Here is a 16,460-nt window from a genome sequence, read left to right on the forward strand (position 1 = left end):
GGCGGTGCCTGAGCGGTGGATGGATTCAGAATCTACTTTGCAAGTAAAGCCGAAGGGACTTGCTGATGTGAAGAAGGAGGGAAGGGAGAGATAGACACACGATTCTTCTGTTTCAGTTACTGGTTAGAGGCAGGTGTCATTTACTTAGAGGGGAAAACTCAGGGAGTAACAGTATGGGGGGGGGCAGGAGTTAGGAGTCAAGTTTTCCGTTTTGGCCGTGGAGGGCTTTTGATGCCCATTCGATGCCTACACAGAGATATCAGGCTGTGTGAGTTTGCTGTGTGAGTTTAGAGCTTGGTGAACAGGTCAGGACTAGAAACATATATTTGGGAGTCATAGGCATAGGGAGGTATTTAAAGCCATGTGTCAAGACGAGGTCATCCAGACGAGGAGTGCAGATAGAGTTGAGTAGGTGGCCATCCCACTGGCCCCTGGGTCACTCCAACATTTTTAGGGGTTGCAGAGGAGGAGGAGGAGGAGCTGGAGACGGAGTGGTGAGTCAAATAGGAAAAGTGAGGAACCAAGGAGCCGTATGAGGGCGTATTTTCAAGAAGGGGTAAGTGGTCAGCTGGGTCAAGTAATGCTTAGAGGTCAAATAAGATGAGGACAGAAAAGTGACTACAGGGCTTAGCAACATGGAGATAATTGGTGACCTTGACAGGTGCCATGTTCGTGAAGTGGGTGAGTATGGAAACCCAACTGGAGTGGGTTGAGTTGAAAATGGGATGCAAAGAAGTGGAAATGACCACATAAGCAACTCCAGACGTTCCACTGAGACAAGGTTCGAACAGAAGGACGGGTGGCATAGAGTCCAGGAAGGTTTTTTAAGAATGGAAAACGCTGATCGGAAGGAGAGAAGAAGAAACTGAAGATGCAGAAGAAGGAGGAGATGATTAGAGGAGCAAAGTCTTTGAAAAGGCTGGAAGCAATGGCATCCAGAACAAAAACGGAGGGGTCGCCTCTGAGAGCAGTAGGGACTAACCATTCACTGAAAGAAGGAGGCGGCAGGAGTGGGTGCGGGGGCAGGGGAGCTGGTAGACTGCACGTCGGAGGACGAAGCTCTCTCATCCCATTGCTGCCGTTTTCGCAGTGAAGTACGAGGCAAGATCTTCAGCTGAGGGTGGGAGGAGGGGAAGAGTAAAGTGTAAAAGAACTGTTGGGCAGTTTGAGTCTCCATTTGAAAATTAATTGTCAAACATTTTAAAATCAAACTTTAGGGATTCCCTGCTGGCGCAGAGGTTGAGAATCTGCCTGCCGATGCAGAGGACACGGGTTCGAGCCCTGGTCTGGGAAGATCCCACATGCCGCGGAGCAACTAGGCCCGTGAGCCACAACTACTGAGCCTGCGCGTCTGGAGCCTGTGCTCCGCAACAAGAGAGGCCGCGATAGTGAGAGGCCCGCACACCGCGGTGAAGAGTGGCCCCCGCTTGCCGCAACTGGAGAAAGCCCTAGCACAGAAACGAAGACCCAACACAGCCAAAAATAAATAAATAAATAAATAATAATTTTTTAAAAAAATTAAATTTTAAAACAAATTTAAAATGAGACAGACTACATTCTGTTTTAATATGGTTACTATCATAATATATATGCAGCTTTTTAAAAAATCTTTATTATTATTAAAGCTACCAAATATAAGATGATTACTATGTGACAGGCATCATACTAGGCTTTTTACATCAATCCTCACCAAAAAAACCTTGTACAGGTTAACATCTCTATTTTATAGATAAGAAATCAGAAGTACGAGAAGGATAAGTAACCTGTTTAAGGTCACAAAGCTAGTAAGTGTTAACAGAATTAAAATTTTAATTTTGTGGCCATTTAAGAGAGGCAGGCTTGCAAGGTTTAACTTAAGGGACTTCCCTGGTGGTCCTGTGGTTGAGACTTTGCCTTCCAATGCAAGGGGGGCAGGTTCGATCCCTGGTCGGGGAGCTAGGATCCCACATACCTCGTGGTCAAAAAAGCAAAATATAAAACAGAAGCAATATTGTAACAAATTCAATAAAGACTTTAAAAATGGTCCACACCAAAAAAATCTTTAAAAAAGAAAAAGGTTTAACTTCAGTGAGGGACTTGGCACAGAAGAGGAGAGAAAAATAAGAATAGGATGAGGGAGACAGGCAGGGAAAGAGAATGAAGGCAGGACGGAAGTTTGTTCTCAATATAATAGAAGGTATTGTGCACTTTCCTGAAAGTCTGTCCTGGTGGTTGACACAAGAGAAAGACACGATCAGTACAGAATGCTCTGTCCATAAAAAATAAAACAAGGGCTTCCCTGGTGATGCAGTGGTTAAGAATCCGCCTGCCAATGCAGGGGACACGGGTTCGAGCCCTGGTCCGGGAAGATCCCACATGCCGCGGAGTAACTAAGCCCATGCGCCACGGCTACTGAGCCTGCGCTCTAGAGTCCGCGAGCCACAACTACTGAAGCCCGCGTGCCTAGAGCCAGTGCTCTGCAACAAGAGAAGCCACTGCAATGAGAAGCCCGCGCACCGCAACGAAGAGCAGCCCCCGCTCGCCGCAACTAGAGAAAAGCCCGCTTTCAGCAACGAAAACCCAACGCAGCCAAAAATTTAAAAACAGAAAAAGTTAAATAAATAAATAAATAAATAAATAAAACAATAACACAATTTTCCTGGGCCTGAAGGCGATTCCTCCCACTCAGTAATCCTTCAAGAGCACTCTAGTCTCTCCTTCCAATGGTGTCCTCGGCACATCCGCCCTCCCCAGATAAAAATAACAATGATGAAGTGTTTAAATAGGATGCTTTCCCAACCCTATGTAGCACGTGAGCAAAAGCATCTTTAAGTTAAAAAAATGTGCAATTTCTGTGCAAACCCAACTTCTAGACAAGCCTGATGCCTCCGCACTTCAACCTGGCTGTATCCCTAAAGCTCTCCTGGATGGAAATTCTGGGGCCTCCACTGCTCCCGTAGGTCTGCGTGAAAAAGACATCACGCGATACCACACGCCATGACTATCATAGTGTCCCTATGTAAATACAAGGTTTGCCATGCTCTCTCCATCTGTTTTAATGGTTGTGTAATTTGCCACCAGATGGATATTTATGTTATGCTTTACCCTTCCCCTGTGAGTCACAAACCTTACTTTTATACGTGATGCCAGGGAAAGCATCTACAAGCATGTCGCTCTTCTTAAATCCTGTACTGTCTCCTTAGGAAGAGTTTCAGGGGTGATATTGCTGTGAGATAGAGTAAACAGATTGTAACAGGAAAATATCTGTGACCAGATGGTATTTGCCAAATAGAGTATACCATTTTCTTGCCACCTGCAATGTATGAGTATTTTACTACGTTGTTGCCAGCCTTGGGAATCATCTTAGAATTTTGTGTTTAAATAAATAACTGACGAATGATTACCTCCGTGTTTTGCTTTGCATGAGGATTGAGCGATGCTTATCCCCAATGTGATGGACCTCTGCCAACCCTGAGACTGGGTTCTCTGGGGTGTGGTGGACGCTGAGATGACTCCTTCCCTCCCACAGCCCTCAACGTGGGGCTCCAGTCGCTGGACCTGAGCTGGAACCACCTCTACATCCAGGGAGCGGTGGCCTTGTGCAGCGGTCTCCGGGTAAGCACTCCGGGAGTGGTGTGTTGAGCCCCGGTGAGGATGGCCAAGCCCTGGAGTCAGCCATCTTGAACCCCTTCCCCATGGGTAAATTCACCCTGCTGAAACCTAGTTGGCATCTTTGGGGGTACTTCAAGGCGGCAGTTTAACTAGGGGGTAGGGAATGACCTCAGCCCAAAGGGAATGAGCCTCAAGAGTACTTGAGACTCTGAGCCCAGCTGGGAGGGATCTGGAAAGATCTGGCTGACCTCCCTCCTGGGGACCACTGAGCACTCTGTCTGGATGACAGCAGGGGACAAAAATTGGGGCCCATTGGCTGGATGAGTTGCATGCAGTCTTCATGCTGGTGCTGTTCTCCCTTCTCCCTGCAGGCTAATGTGTCCCTGAAGAAACTGGATCTCTCCATGAACAGCTTTGGGAACGAGGGGGCTGCAGCCTTAGGGGAGGTCCTCAGACTCAACAACTCCCTGGCCTACCTAGACCTCAGCAGCAACAACATCAGCAATGAAGGGCTCTCCAAAATCAGCAAAGGATTGGAGTTGAATGAAAGCCTCAAAGTTCTGAAGGTAGTCTTCGCCCGAGCTGGGAACGGGACATCTTGTGCATGCATTTGTGTGTGTGTGTGTGTGTGTGCCCGTGCATTCATGTGTGTGTCCATGCTTCCATGTGTGTGCATCTGTGTATGTGTCTGTGCGTCCATGTGTGTGCATGCACATGTGTATCTGTGTGTATTGGCGTGGGGGCAGCAGGACGATGGAGCTGGATGTTGCTGGAGAGAAAATCTACCTTGTGCTTCATATGTGCGTACGTTCTTGGCTGTCTCTCTGCTGTAAACCCAGTGTCACCCTCTGCTCTCACCTGGCACAGGGTAGCGTCTTCCTTCCTCCCATCTGGGTCTCCTCCAGTTTCTTTTTTTTTCTATGCTGAGAGGCTTGCGGGATCTTAGTTCCCAGACCAGGGATCGAACCCCAGCCCTGGCAGTGAAAGCGCCGAGTCCTAACCACTAGACCACCAGGGAATTCCCTCCTCCAGGTTTTCTCCACACTGTGGCCAGAGTGTGCATTCTGAGCGTAAACCTGACTTCCATCCCCACCCACACCTACTCTCCTCCCACTTAGGCCCCCCCGACCATGGCCTCCATTGCTCAAATCCAGTTCTCTCACCCTGTGTGCTTCTCCAGCCTCAGTTTACCCCCCACTCTCCCCCGCACTCCAGCCATGGCCTCAAGGTCTTTTTTCATCTCCCTTCCCACAGGGCCTGCAGTGCTCCCTCCATTGGCCTCAATAGCTGGTCTGCCTCAGAGCACAGCTGGAGCAGCAATTCCCCAGGGACCCTGCAGGAACCCTCAGGTCCTGTTTACCCCTTCACGCAGAACTCACCGGAGTTTTTCCTTATACTCTCATTTGAGTGACTATTTGACTGTCTGTCACCACTAGTTCGAAAGTTTCCTGAGGACAAAGACGTGTTTGGCTTTGCCCATTACTATATCCCCCGTATCTAGCAGAGTCCTGGGCATAGAGTAGATGCCCACTGAATATTTATTAAGTGAATGAATGAATACATATTTCATTTTAAATCAATTTGCTCATAGATGCTAATTTATAACATAGAAGCTCATGGGAAGTTGGGAACTGATGTAAGATGAGGACTTCTATTAACAGGTCCCCTTTCTGGGACTCCTACCACAAGCCAGGTTCCATATCAAGTGATTTGCCTCCTTCTTCATGGCCCAGCCCTACCAAGTGGGCTCCAGTAGCCCCACTTGTCAGATGAGAAGACTGAGGCTGTGTGACTTGTCAGGCCGTGCAGCTAGCAAGAGGCAGAGGGATGTCAGCTCTACCTGGCTTTCCACTGCAGCTCCAACTCCCGCAAGATGTGGAGGTGACTCGGGGGGACTGAATACCTGGGGGTGCTGGTGGAAGAAGAATGGGAGTTAGGAATCAGTGAAGGTGAGCCACCATCCGAGAGGACAGCCACCTTAGAGCTGCTGAGGTGACGACAGGGAGTCAGATTCCAACCAGTGGAGGGAGCGTGGTGACTGCAGACCAGACCAGGTGGCCGTCTAGTGACTGGGGGAGCTCAGAGGCCGGCCTGGCTGGAGGGGCACCAAGTGTGACTCAGAGAAGAGAGACTGACCCAGCCTGCAAAGGACTGAGCCTCTGTCAGTGGCCAATGAAGCCAAGGAAAGTTCAGATAATCTGAATTTTAAGACTAAAATGCTGCCTCAGCAAAATGGCAACAGGGATTTTCTCTGGTTAGTGGGATATAGGCGATTTTAACACTTTTTTCTACTGCTTTTTAAATTTTTTCTACGATGACCAAATATTTTAATTTTTAAAATTGTTTTAAAAGTGAAAGAAAAAAAGCTTAAAATATACCTTTTAGTTTGGTCGTATGTGGAGGCCACATCAGTTTTGCCACAGGAATTATCTGTTGCTCTCCACAGCCAGCCCCAGCCCTCCTTTTCTTAATCTTGGAAAAATAAGGAATTCCCCCCACACGTGAGTCAAACCAAAGATTCTAGATGCTAAGCGCTATGAGGGCAGGGCTCCAGGCTGTCTTTTCTCACTGGAGTACTGAAAGAGCCTGGGAGCCCCCTGACATAGAGTTTTGGTCAGCCTCATCAGGAAACCATCAGCTGAAAGCCTTCAATAATAATAAGTTACATTCACTGGCTGCTTACTATGTACCATGCACTCTTTTGAATGCTTTACCTGAAGTTATGTACTGACTCCTCCGTGCAGCCCTAGGCGATAGGTACGCAGTAGTCAGGAAACTAACACAAGACCAGAAAACTAGTCAGCAGAGCCAATGGGCTCCGTGCTCCCTGCTGTTAACCTCCACACCACGCCTCAGTGGCTCCCAGTACCGTTGAGATAAAGCCCTGAGTACTTAGCTAAGCCCCCAAGGTCCTGTGCAATCTGACCCATCGCAGCTCTGTAGCCTCACGCTCTCTCCTCCTGCTCATGAAACGTTTACTTTTGCCCACACACCGCTGCACCTTTGCACTTGCCTTCCCTTGTCTTCTTTGGTGCACCTTATTCCCTCCTCTGGTCCTGTCTGCCTTCTTCATCCCTAGCTAATCCCCATTAGTCCTGCAAGGCTTAGCTCAAGTGTCCCCTCCACCATACTGGATGCCCCTTTCCTTGTTTTCTTTTCTTATTTTTTTTTAAAATAAATTTATTTATTTTATTTATTGTTTTTGGCTGCGTTGGGTCTTCGTTGCTGCGCGCGGGCTTTCTCTAGTCGCGGCAAGCGGGGGCTACTCTTCGTTGCGGTGCATGGGCTTCTCATTGCGGTGGTTTCTCTTTTTGCGGAGCACGGGCTCTAGGCGGGCGGGCTTCAGTAATTGTGGCGTGTGGGCTTCAGTAGCTGTGGCTCGCAGGCTCTAGAGCGCAGGCTCTAGAGCGCAGGCTCAGTAGTTGTGGTGCACGGGCTTAGTTGCTCTGTGGCATGTGGGATCTTCCCAGACCAGGTCTCGAACCTGTGTCCCCTGCATTGGCAGGCAGATTCTTAACCACTACGCCACCAGGGAAGTCCCCCTTTCCTCGTTTTCTATGGTACCAATGGGTACCTCTGTCATTGCCATCATCGCACTTTAGATTTCATTTGCTTGTTTGCCTGTGTCCCTCTCTAGAGTGTAAGCTACCTGAGGGCAGAGATTTTGTCATGTTTGCCTGTGCATCCCTCAGCGCTTAACCCAGTGACTAGCACGTGGATGTTTGTTGGATGGATATTTGGATGCATGGATGGATGGATGGATGGATGGATGGATGAGCAGTGAGATGGACAAGTGAATGGATGACAAATAGACAGGGAGATGGGTGCTTACAGAGAAGTCTGGGAGGAAGACAGAGATTGTGATTTGATGGGAGGAAATGGAAACCATGCTCTGAGCCAGCCTCTCCTATCCTCATCTCTGCCTCCTTCTGCCTCGCCCTTCCTCCCACAGCTTTACCTGAACCCTCTAAGTATGGATGGGGCTGTGTTACTTATCCTGTCCATCAAGAGGAACCCCAAATCCAAGATGGAGGATATTGACATTTCCGTAAGTGATCAAATTGTTTGCTTGCACTTGGGAGCAAGCCAGTTACCATGGCCACTGTGCCAGCTCTAGCCCTCAGGGCCCTCACAGAACTGCTCCATGAAAAGGCTACTCCTTTTAGAGTACAACTCTGCCCCTTCCAGAGGTCCTTTCCATAGGAATAGCCATTCGGTCAAAAACATCATGGTGTGAAATTATTTACCAGATCCTGGGAACCCAGGACCTGCACCCCCAACAGTGGGCCTGAGGGCAGAGAGGAGGAACACCAGAAGCAAAGGCAGGGGGACCCCCCAGAACAGACTTGTCTACCGTCAGCTTTGTTGATGGATGGCTTTGGGCCTTAGAATGCTTCCAGAATCACAGGATTTTTAGACTCTGAGTATTAAAACGTGTACAGACCTGTGTTTTCATTTCATGACTCAGCCTACTCAGAGTAGTATTTGAGTGTAAATAAACCTTGATGGAGGAGGGAAGCCTGAGGAGGTGACTCCACTCTGCCAGCTTCTCTCACCAGAATCATCCTAGAGGTGGGAGCTGGTGCCAACAATATCCTATACTTATCTACTACTCTATACTCTTTTTTTAGCCCCAAAGTCATTTTATAGACACCAGTTCATTTAATCCTACCCTGGGAGGTAGGTAGAGTGTATCCATGACCTAGGGCTGCCATGGCGAAGTACACAAACCAAGTGGCTTAAGTGACAGAAATTTATTGTCTCACAGTTCTGGAGGCTAGGAGTCCAAGATCAAGGTGTTGGTAGGGTCGGTTCCTCCAGAGGGCTGTGAGGGAGAATCTGTTCCTGCTTCTCTCCTAGCTTCTGGTAGTTTGCTGGCAATCTTTGCTGTCCCTTGGCTTGTAAAAATAACCCCCTAATCTCTGTCTTCAGCCTCAGTGGCTTCTCCCTGTGGGCATGTCTGTCTCCATATCCCAGTGTTCCCTTTTTCACAAGGACACCAGTCATATCAGATTAGGGCTCACCCTAATGACCTCATTTTAACTTGATCACCTGCCAAGACCCTATTTCCCAATAACGTCACATTCACAGGTAGTGGAGGTTAGGATTTCAAAAATTTTTTTTTGTGGGGGATACAATTCAACCCATAACAAGTACTTTTCCTCATTTTCCCATTTTACATGTAAGGAAACTGAAATAGAGAGGTTAGGTCACTTGCCCAGGACCACACAGCAAGTGAGAAACACAGCAAGGAGTAAAACGCAGGGCTTCTGCCTCCTATTCTAGAGTTCTGTAAAGGTACAGTGTTAAAGTCCTTTTCCATTTGCTTAATGCCACACTAATGTGATGTTTTGTTAAGATTTTAATACCTTACAATTCTATCAGTGATGATATTTTGCATTTGAAACCCAAGCTTTTTGGAACTGAATAATAAGTAAAATTTGCCACCGATTATAAAACATTACAAAAACATACCTGCTTTTCTTTTCACTTTGTTCCCTCGCCCCTTCCTCCCTGCCCCAGGCTCCTCCCTGTGCTCATGGGTCTTCCTCTTCAGAGGCCCTCTCCACCTTCATCCTACAGCTCTGACCTGCACCCCATGATGCTGCCTCTGAATCTCAACCACAGGTCCCCAGTTTGTTAGCATTTGGCTCCTCCCCCCGCCCCCCGCAGTGCAGGTTGGGAGGTATGAACCCCAGCACTGCCTGTCTGAGGAAATGTTAGAAATGGTGCTGTTTAGGCCCCAAGATGGCATATAAACCCATGAGCTGGGATCTCACTGCCACTCCACAAGCCTTCCAGAACAAATAGGTCTGAATTGGCCTTTTCCTTCCCTTTTGTCAACGATGCCGCCATAACTCTAAGTGGTGTTGGAATCCCTTCATTGTAGATGCTTCCAGAGCTTTCTCTAGAATATCTCTAAAGGGGAGGGAGTAAGTCTTCAGCCCTTAAGCATGGATTTAATTCTTTGAAATGCCAAAAGATACTGAGAACCACATCTGAGGAATGAAGCAGATCAATCACACTGAGGGAGGCCAGGTTTGATCAAACACCATTTCACAGACCACATGTTCTCCTGTGGCCTCCAACCCGGCTCAGAGGCCACTTCCACAGGGGGCGTTCCCAATGCGTTTTGAGCCGTGACGGGATGGTTGGAATGAGGGGTGCTCTCTGCCACGGCACCTGCTCTGAAGACCAACACTGGTGTAGAAATGGGCTTTTCAGGGCCTTTGTTTGGGGACCAGTCTCATAACCCCACAGCTGTGTCTCATCTGTCACACACAGACACTAATGCTCACCTTCTGAGAGCAGAGTGAGTTGACAATATGTGACAGGCCACCAGCACCCAACTAGGACATCTGATCAAAATCACGTGGGAAACTTACAAGTCAAACCACAAGCTCTAAAAAAGGTGAACCGTCCCAGTCTCGGAGCAGTACCGCAGAACCAACTAGAAAAGACAACACACTGACCTTGCTTGGGAGAGTCCGCTGGTCTGGGAGATGGCACAATGGCAGTGCCCTCCCCCTGACGGGTCCCCTCTCTCCCCGCTTCAGAATGTGCTGGTGTCAGAGCAGTTTGTGAAAATATTGGATGGCGTGTGTGCTGTCCACCCCCAGCTGGACGTGATGTACAAAGCAGTGCAAGGCCTCTCTAACAAGAAAAACCTCTTCACGTCGATGAGCCCTGTGAAACTGATCCAGGTGAGCCCTGCTTTCCTCTAAGAGCCCCCAGGGACCCCTGGAAAGAGCTGACCTTTGGCTCAGCTTCCTAGAGTTTCTCCTCCCCCAGAGTGTCTGCACAGTCCTCGCTGACAAGGAACATCTCAGCTGTGGAATATTCCTTTTGGCTCCCAGAGGAAGGACTGAGAACTGGCTGAAGTGGGAGGGCCTTGGAATAGGATGGTTTCTACCAGCCAGGCTCCTCCATTGCAACCAAAGACAAGTGACTGAAGTGCTCTGTACTTCAGTCTCTTCATCTGTAAAATGGGCATGATAATAGTACCCACCCCAGCAGGGCTGCTGTGAAGATTAAATTCTATACTACACATGACTTAGAACAATGCTTGGCAGGTAATAAGCACACAATTCATGCAGGCTCTTTCCAATAGCTGGTAAGGATGCCAAGACGTCCTGACCCTCTGCTCAGGATGGCTATTTGGTGGCTTCAGCTAACAAGGAACCCTCAAGTGTTTTATACCTAACGGTCACCTTGCCCCTGGTTCAAGTCTTAGATTGTGTCTGGCAGTCACAGGAGGCAGATGTAACAGTGGAAATAAAAACTCAGAGAATGTTAGAGCTGGCAGGAATGTTATAGCTCCTCTGGTCGGACAGCCTCACAGAGCAGTGACTGCCCAGGCCTGGTGTTTCTACCGCCAGCTCTCACCTGCTGCTGGGTGCAGGGCCATTACCAGCTGAGGCAGCAGGAGCTGGGAAGGTGCCCTGTAAACATGGTTCTTCATGGTGTGTGCCACTGGGGCTGCTTCCTGCCCCTGGATGGTCTGCTCTGTGCCTTAGTTTCCAGAACCAAAGAGGAGAGCTCTTGCATGAAAATTATCATTGTATGAAAAGTTCTAGAAGGCAAAGTGGTATCAAGTATCTTTATATCTTTTCAAGTAAGATGATGTCAGGTGGAACTGAGGGGAAACCTGTTTTGCAAGAAGAGTGGGAATGGAGTTATCCGATGCAAAGTGGGGACTTGCTCCTTGTTTTAAAACAGTGTAGAAAAGGGATCCCAGAGGAGAGCCTCAACCATACATACAATGTAAACCACAGTCCTTCCGCTCGGGGGCCCGACAATCGGGTTGGGAAGATGGGACAGATACAGTCATTTCTGATAGAAAGCGTCATATGATAAATAATAAACAAGTGACAAAGGTAGCAAATACAATCCAAACTAGAGGTCACTGCAGGCGAACAGAAAAGGATGCTTCCTGGCAGAGGTGGGGCTGGGCAAGGGCCTTGACAAGCGGAAAAGATGCAGGTGAGCAACAGAGAGAGGGAGGGAAGAGGATGCCAACCAGCAAAGGAGCAGAGTGGGAGTCGCTCGCAGTGTGTCTGGGGGGTGGGAACCGGACCGCGTGGCTCTGGCTTCACAGGGAAGCCTGGGAGTCAAGGCTGCAAGGAGAGGCTAGAGCTGGATGCAGCAGTCCTCAGATTTTAGGCTCAGAGGGAGGCTTGAGTCCACAGGGAGCAGGGAGCCGGTGCGAGTTGTTCAGCAGAGGCTGTGATGTAAATCCAGCAGGACTGAGGGGTAATTTTTCTGGCAACGGGGAGGGAAATGAACTGAGGGGTTAAATATGAGACGGGGAAAACCAATGAAGACACTATTGTAGTATTCCAGATGTAGAACGGTAACTTGGCTGAAAATGACAGTGAGAGTGGAGGTACAGATGTAGGAGATGTCTTTACGGAGCATCTCCAGGACTTGGTGAGTGGTTGTGTGTGTGTATGTGTGTGTGTGTGTGTGTGTGTGTGTGTGTGTGTGTGTTGGGAGAAGGGAGGTCTGTGGGGAGAGGAGAGAGCCAAAGATAACTCCCAATTTTTAAGCCCAGTGGACTAAAAGAACGATGGTAACATTGCCAGCAGTAGGGAAGTCCTGCAGGGAAAAGGGACCGCCCCCGGCCCCGCCTCCCGCTCTGGCCTCATCCCTCCCATACTCCCCCGCTCCTCTACATTTCAGCCCCACTGGATTTCTCCCCATTCCTTTTTTTTTTTTTTTTTTTAACTTATTTATTTATTTATTTTTGGCTGCGTTGGGTATTGTTGCTGCTCACGGGCTTTCTCTAGTTGCGGCGAGCGGGAGCTACTCTCCATTGAGGTGCGCGGGCTTCTCATTGCAGTGGCTTCTCTTTTTGCGGAGCACGGGCTCTAGGCGCGCGGGCTTTAGTAGTTGTGGTACGTGGGCTCAGTAGTTGTGGTTCGTGGGCTCTAGAGCGCAGGCTCAGTAGTTGTGGCACACGGGCTTAGTTGCTCAGCGGCATGTGGGATCTTCCCGGACCAGGGCTCGAACCCGTGTCTCCTGCATCGGTAGGCAGATTCTTAACCACTGCGGCACCAGGGAAGTCCCTCCCCATTCCTTTTTGCATCAGTTCTCTCTTAACATTAACTCTGAGTCCCTCTGCCTAAACACCCTTCCTTTGTGTCTCACTCACTCCTCCTCACTCTCTAGGTCTGCACCGGAGTGTCACATCCTTGGGCAACCCTTCTCAGGTTTCCTGGTCAAGAGTACATGCCCTTGCCACATGCTCCTGCAGCCCTGTGCTTCACCCTTTCACCGCAAGGCTCTGAACTCCTCCAGGGCAGGAGCTACGTTGGGTCTTATCAAAAGCACCTACCAAAGTAACGGGCCCTTATGCCCATCAAGGCTCTTAGTTGCTGACCACAGAATCCACTCCGCTAGGTTAAGCAAAGAGGGATCTATTACCAGCGATAGACCCCAGAGACATTAGGAGGGCTGAAGAAAGACTCTATGTTTAGATTCCAGAAATGGCTCTCCAGACACCCCAACTGGCCAGCCACGATGGCTGCCGCTTCTGCCTAGGTCAGGAAGCCGCCCAATCAGGAATCGCCCGCTGAATCGGGAAGCCACCCCCATGGCTGCCGGCAGCCTGCTCTCTCCAGATCACATGGGTCACACATACGCATCACCCAAGGGCTTGGCGAAACCCATCCCATTCTGACCCGTAGCTTCAAGGGGGCTTGGGGAATGCTGGTTTTTAGTTTTCCAGCCTCTGTGTTATAGTTATAGAGAGGCGGGCTGTGAAGGAAGCGGAGTGGGTGTTGAGAGCCCGCCCGTGGTATCTGCCGCAGCACTCAGTAACAGATTGCAGAATTCAGCTGACTGAGGTTTGCTTTAGACGTGTTGGATTGAGGTGTCGGTGGGGTTTAGCATGGACTTGCGAGCAGCTGCTGGGGATGCAGAACTGGAAACGTAGGTGGGATTCATCCCGGGGTGGGCTGGTGTAGGCAGCGCACACCAGAGAGGGAAGTGTGGGGAGAGGAGAGCGGGGACCAGGGACTGATCCCCAAGGAAGTCCTCTGTGAGCAGGGTGTCTGCAGAAATATCTATCGAGAAAGCTGGGCCTTGCCTATGGCCTTTAGAGAGTCGGAGGGGAAAAGAAACAAAAAGATACTAAAAAGAGACCCAAAAGAATATTTTAATGGTACTGGAAAGTTCACAATATATTAATACAGTGCATTTTATAAAACAGTATGTTTAGTAGATAGATAGATAGGTAGATAGATAGACAGGTAGATGAAAAAATATACATCAAGGTGTTACCTCTGGATGGTGGGATTGGATTTATGGGTTATTTTTAATTTTCTTCTTTCTATTAATCTAAACTTTCCTTAAAATGTGAGTAGGTAATATCTTTGAATTGAAAACAGTGAAATATTATTTATAAATACTCTAACACAGTACGTCTCCATATAAGTATTTGTAGAAAATGATGAGAATTCTGTGAACACCAGGAGCCTTTCCTGCCTGTCCCGCTACCTGGCTGAGGTTTGGTCTTTTGGTCTCTGAGTTAACAACAGGCCACCCATGTACATAGAGCACCATCTTTGCTAGTCTTAGCAGGACAACTTCAAAACTAAATAATACATGTAAACATGATCACCGCCCTATTCCCTCCAAACTGTGGGAGCTCAGCAGTGTCGACTCCAATCCTTCCACCTGTGGAACGTCGAATGGCAGGAGAGCCTGCTCAGTGTCGGTGGGGCAGACACACAGAAGCATCGTGGCGTGTGGTTCTGCCGGACCTCAGACCTCGGTCTGGGCGGGCAGGGGTGGGAAGCAGGGGTGGGGGGCGGGGGTTGGGGGGAGTTGGTATAGATATTACAAGGCTCCTGGTGTCTCCTCCTTCTCTCAGAGCTATGCAGACCAACACAAAATCTCGGTCCTGGACTTCTTCAGGAGCTTGAACCCTAGTGGAGAGACGACGATGCCTGTGGGCGAGTTCCGGAAAGCTATGATACAGGTGTGTGGATTCCTAGTGGACGCAGGCACTATGTGTGCACGCGCAGGGGTGTGTGTGTGAGAGAGAGACAGACAGGACACGGCATGAGCACCTCAAAGAGTTCCTTGGGATTGGCTGTGAGAAGCCAACTTATCCACTGCTTTACCTAGACCCAGAGGGACACCTAAGGCCTCCTTCCACTGCCTGCTGAAGTCATTCTCTGTACTGCACGTCTGGGTGCCACTGGTGACCCAAGATGCTGCCTGAAGACACACATTCTTCATCTTCTAGGCCTTTCTCCCATTGCATGTGGCTACTGGGCAGATTTTAAAAGGGAGTGGGAGAAGAGACCACATCCCGAAACCCCAGTATTTCGCCTTTGGCCCTATCATCTTGCCTGAAATCCCACACCTTCACATGTGGGATATGATGGAGGTGCTGAGGGCCCCCTGAAATGCAAGCATGAAGAGGTCTGTCACCAGGGCAGCCCTAGGAAGGACAGGCCCTGCAAGAATAGGACTTCATGGGGGCCCAGGTGGGGGGATAAGACCCTCGGTGCCAGGCCCGTGGTGCAGAGGGCCGGCCAGACTCGGTAGCAGGGAGGTAAGGATGAACTTCCCATGCTGCAAAGTCGCCGCCTACTCCAGTTGGATCCCCATCTCCTTCACCCCTATTGCTCCCCAGAGAAAAGAGAGGCTCTGGAGTCTGGGCAGCAACCCACGGACAAGGGCGGGGACGCTTCTTCCTGCCCTGCGTGGTGTGGGTTCCGTTTCTTCTGAACCGAGGAAACTGTTGCCAGCTGTGGTCCCAAGGGCAGTGAGGCATTGTGGGGTGTGTGTGTGTGTGTGAGACGGGAGAGGTCTGGGGGGAGCAGAGAGCTCCATTGACCTTGCATGTTCTATCTGCTTCCTCAGCAGAACAAGGTCCCCGTAAACCGGTACCAAGTCAGGGAGCTGATAAAGAAGCTGGGTGAGAAGACAGATATGGTGGACTTCAGGTCAGCCCGGCCCCGCCGTCCAGCCCTATCTGGGCTTCCCTTCTGCCCTGGGCAGGCCCCCGGTTCCCTCTAAGGCACCCTGGCTCCTGGGGCCGCCCTGGAGCAGATAGGAGGTGACACAAGGAGCAAATGGATAGGCCCTGGTGTGGTGAGAGGGGCAGTTGGGGGCGTGTACAGGTATCACAGTGGCCCAAAGAGGAGGTATCACTGGGGGGAAGGGGGCGTCACACAGACAGACAAGAGGACAGAGGACAGCAAGTACCAAGCCTGAAGTGTGGGCCAGCACGGTGCACTGAGGAACTGCAGGTCTTTCAACGCTGCTGGAGTTTAGGCAACCAGGCCGGTTGTGACCTAGGCTGAACTCCTTGAAGAGATCGGAAAGGACCGTGATAATGGTCCTAACAGCAGCCAACATCCATGAGCCCTTACCACGTGCCAAGAACCCCGCCAGTCACCAGACAGGTGCCTGAATTCTCACAGCGCCCAACGGGCACTAGTATCACGCCCATGCTGTGAATAATGATCGGAGCTTTAGAGAAGGAAAGCACAGAGCCAAGTGCTTGTGGCCAGAAAGGGGCAGCTGTGGCCTTAGCACCCCGGTCTGCGTGGTCCCAGGACCCACTCCTCCTCGCCGAGGCTGCAGGACCCTGCTGGTCTGCAGGTTGGTCCATAAGGCCCTGCAGCTTGGTGTCTCATGGAATCCCTAAGGAGTCTGTCAGAGGAGGCCCCCATCTGGTCCTGCCCCACAGCCTTCTCCCAATACCTCCGTCCTTGCCCCCATCAGTGTCTCTCATGTGTGGAGAAGCCACCGCACAGACTGACCCAGCTGCAACCCTGCTCTAGCTAGTAAGGGTGCGGCCGTGCGCAGAGCTCTCAGTCTCCAAGTGTTGAGAATGGGGTGATAACCAC

General features: G+C 50.0%; 1 protein-coding gene across 1 annotated transcript in view; it reads left to right on the forward strand.

Moving 5' to 3' along the window:
- LRRC74A (leucine rich repeat containing 74A) overlaps positions 1 to 16,224 on the forward strand; it is a 31,095-nt gene extending 14,871 nt beyond the window's left edge. The window contains exons 8-14 of the mRNA XM_036842059.1: positions 3,509 to 3,594; positions 3,963 to 4,157; positions 7,544 to 7,639; positions 10,149 to 10,295; positions 14,468 to 14,575; positions 15,469 to 15,551; positions 16,167 to 16,224. Of these exons, the coding sequence (XP_036697954.1) occupies positions 3,509 to 3,594; positions 3,963 to 4,157; positions 7,544 to 7,639; positions 10,149 to 10,295; positions 14,468 to 14,575; positions 15,469 to 15,551; positions 16,167 to 16,224 (773 nt within the window). The remainder of the gene's footprint in view (positions 1 to 3,508; positions 3,595 to 3,962; positions 4,158 to 7,543; positions 7,640 to 10,148; positions 10,296 to 14,467; positions 14,576 to 15,468; positions 15,552 to 16,166) is intronic.
- The last annotated feature ends 236 nt before the right edge of the window (positions 16,225 to 16,460 follow it).

The sequence above is a fragment of the Balaenoptera musculus genome, chromosome 2 (assembly GCF_009873245.2).
Source record: "Balaenoptera musculus isolate JJ_BM4_2016_0621 chromosome 2, mBalMus1.pri.v3, whole genome shotgun sequence".
Classification (NCBI taxonomy): domain Eukaryota; kingdom Metazoa; phylum Chordata; class Mammalia; order Artiodactyla; family Balaenopteridae; genus Balaenoptera; species Balaenoptera musculus.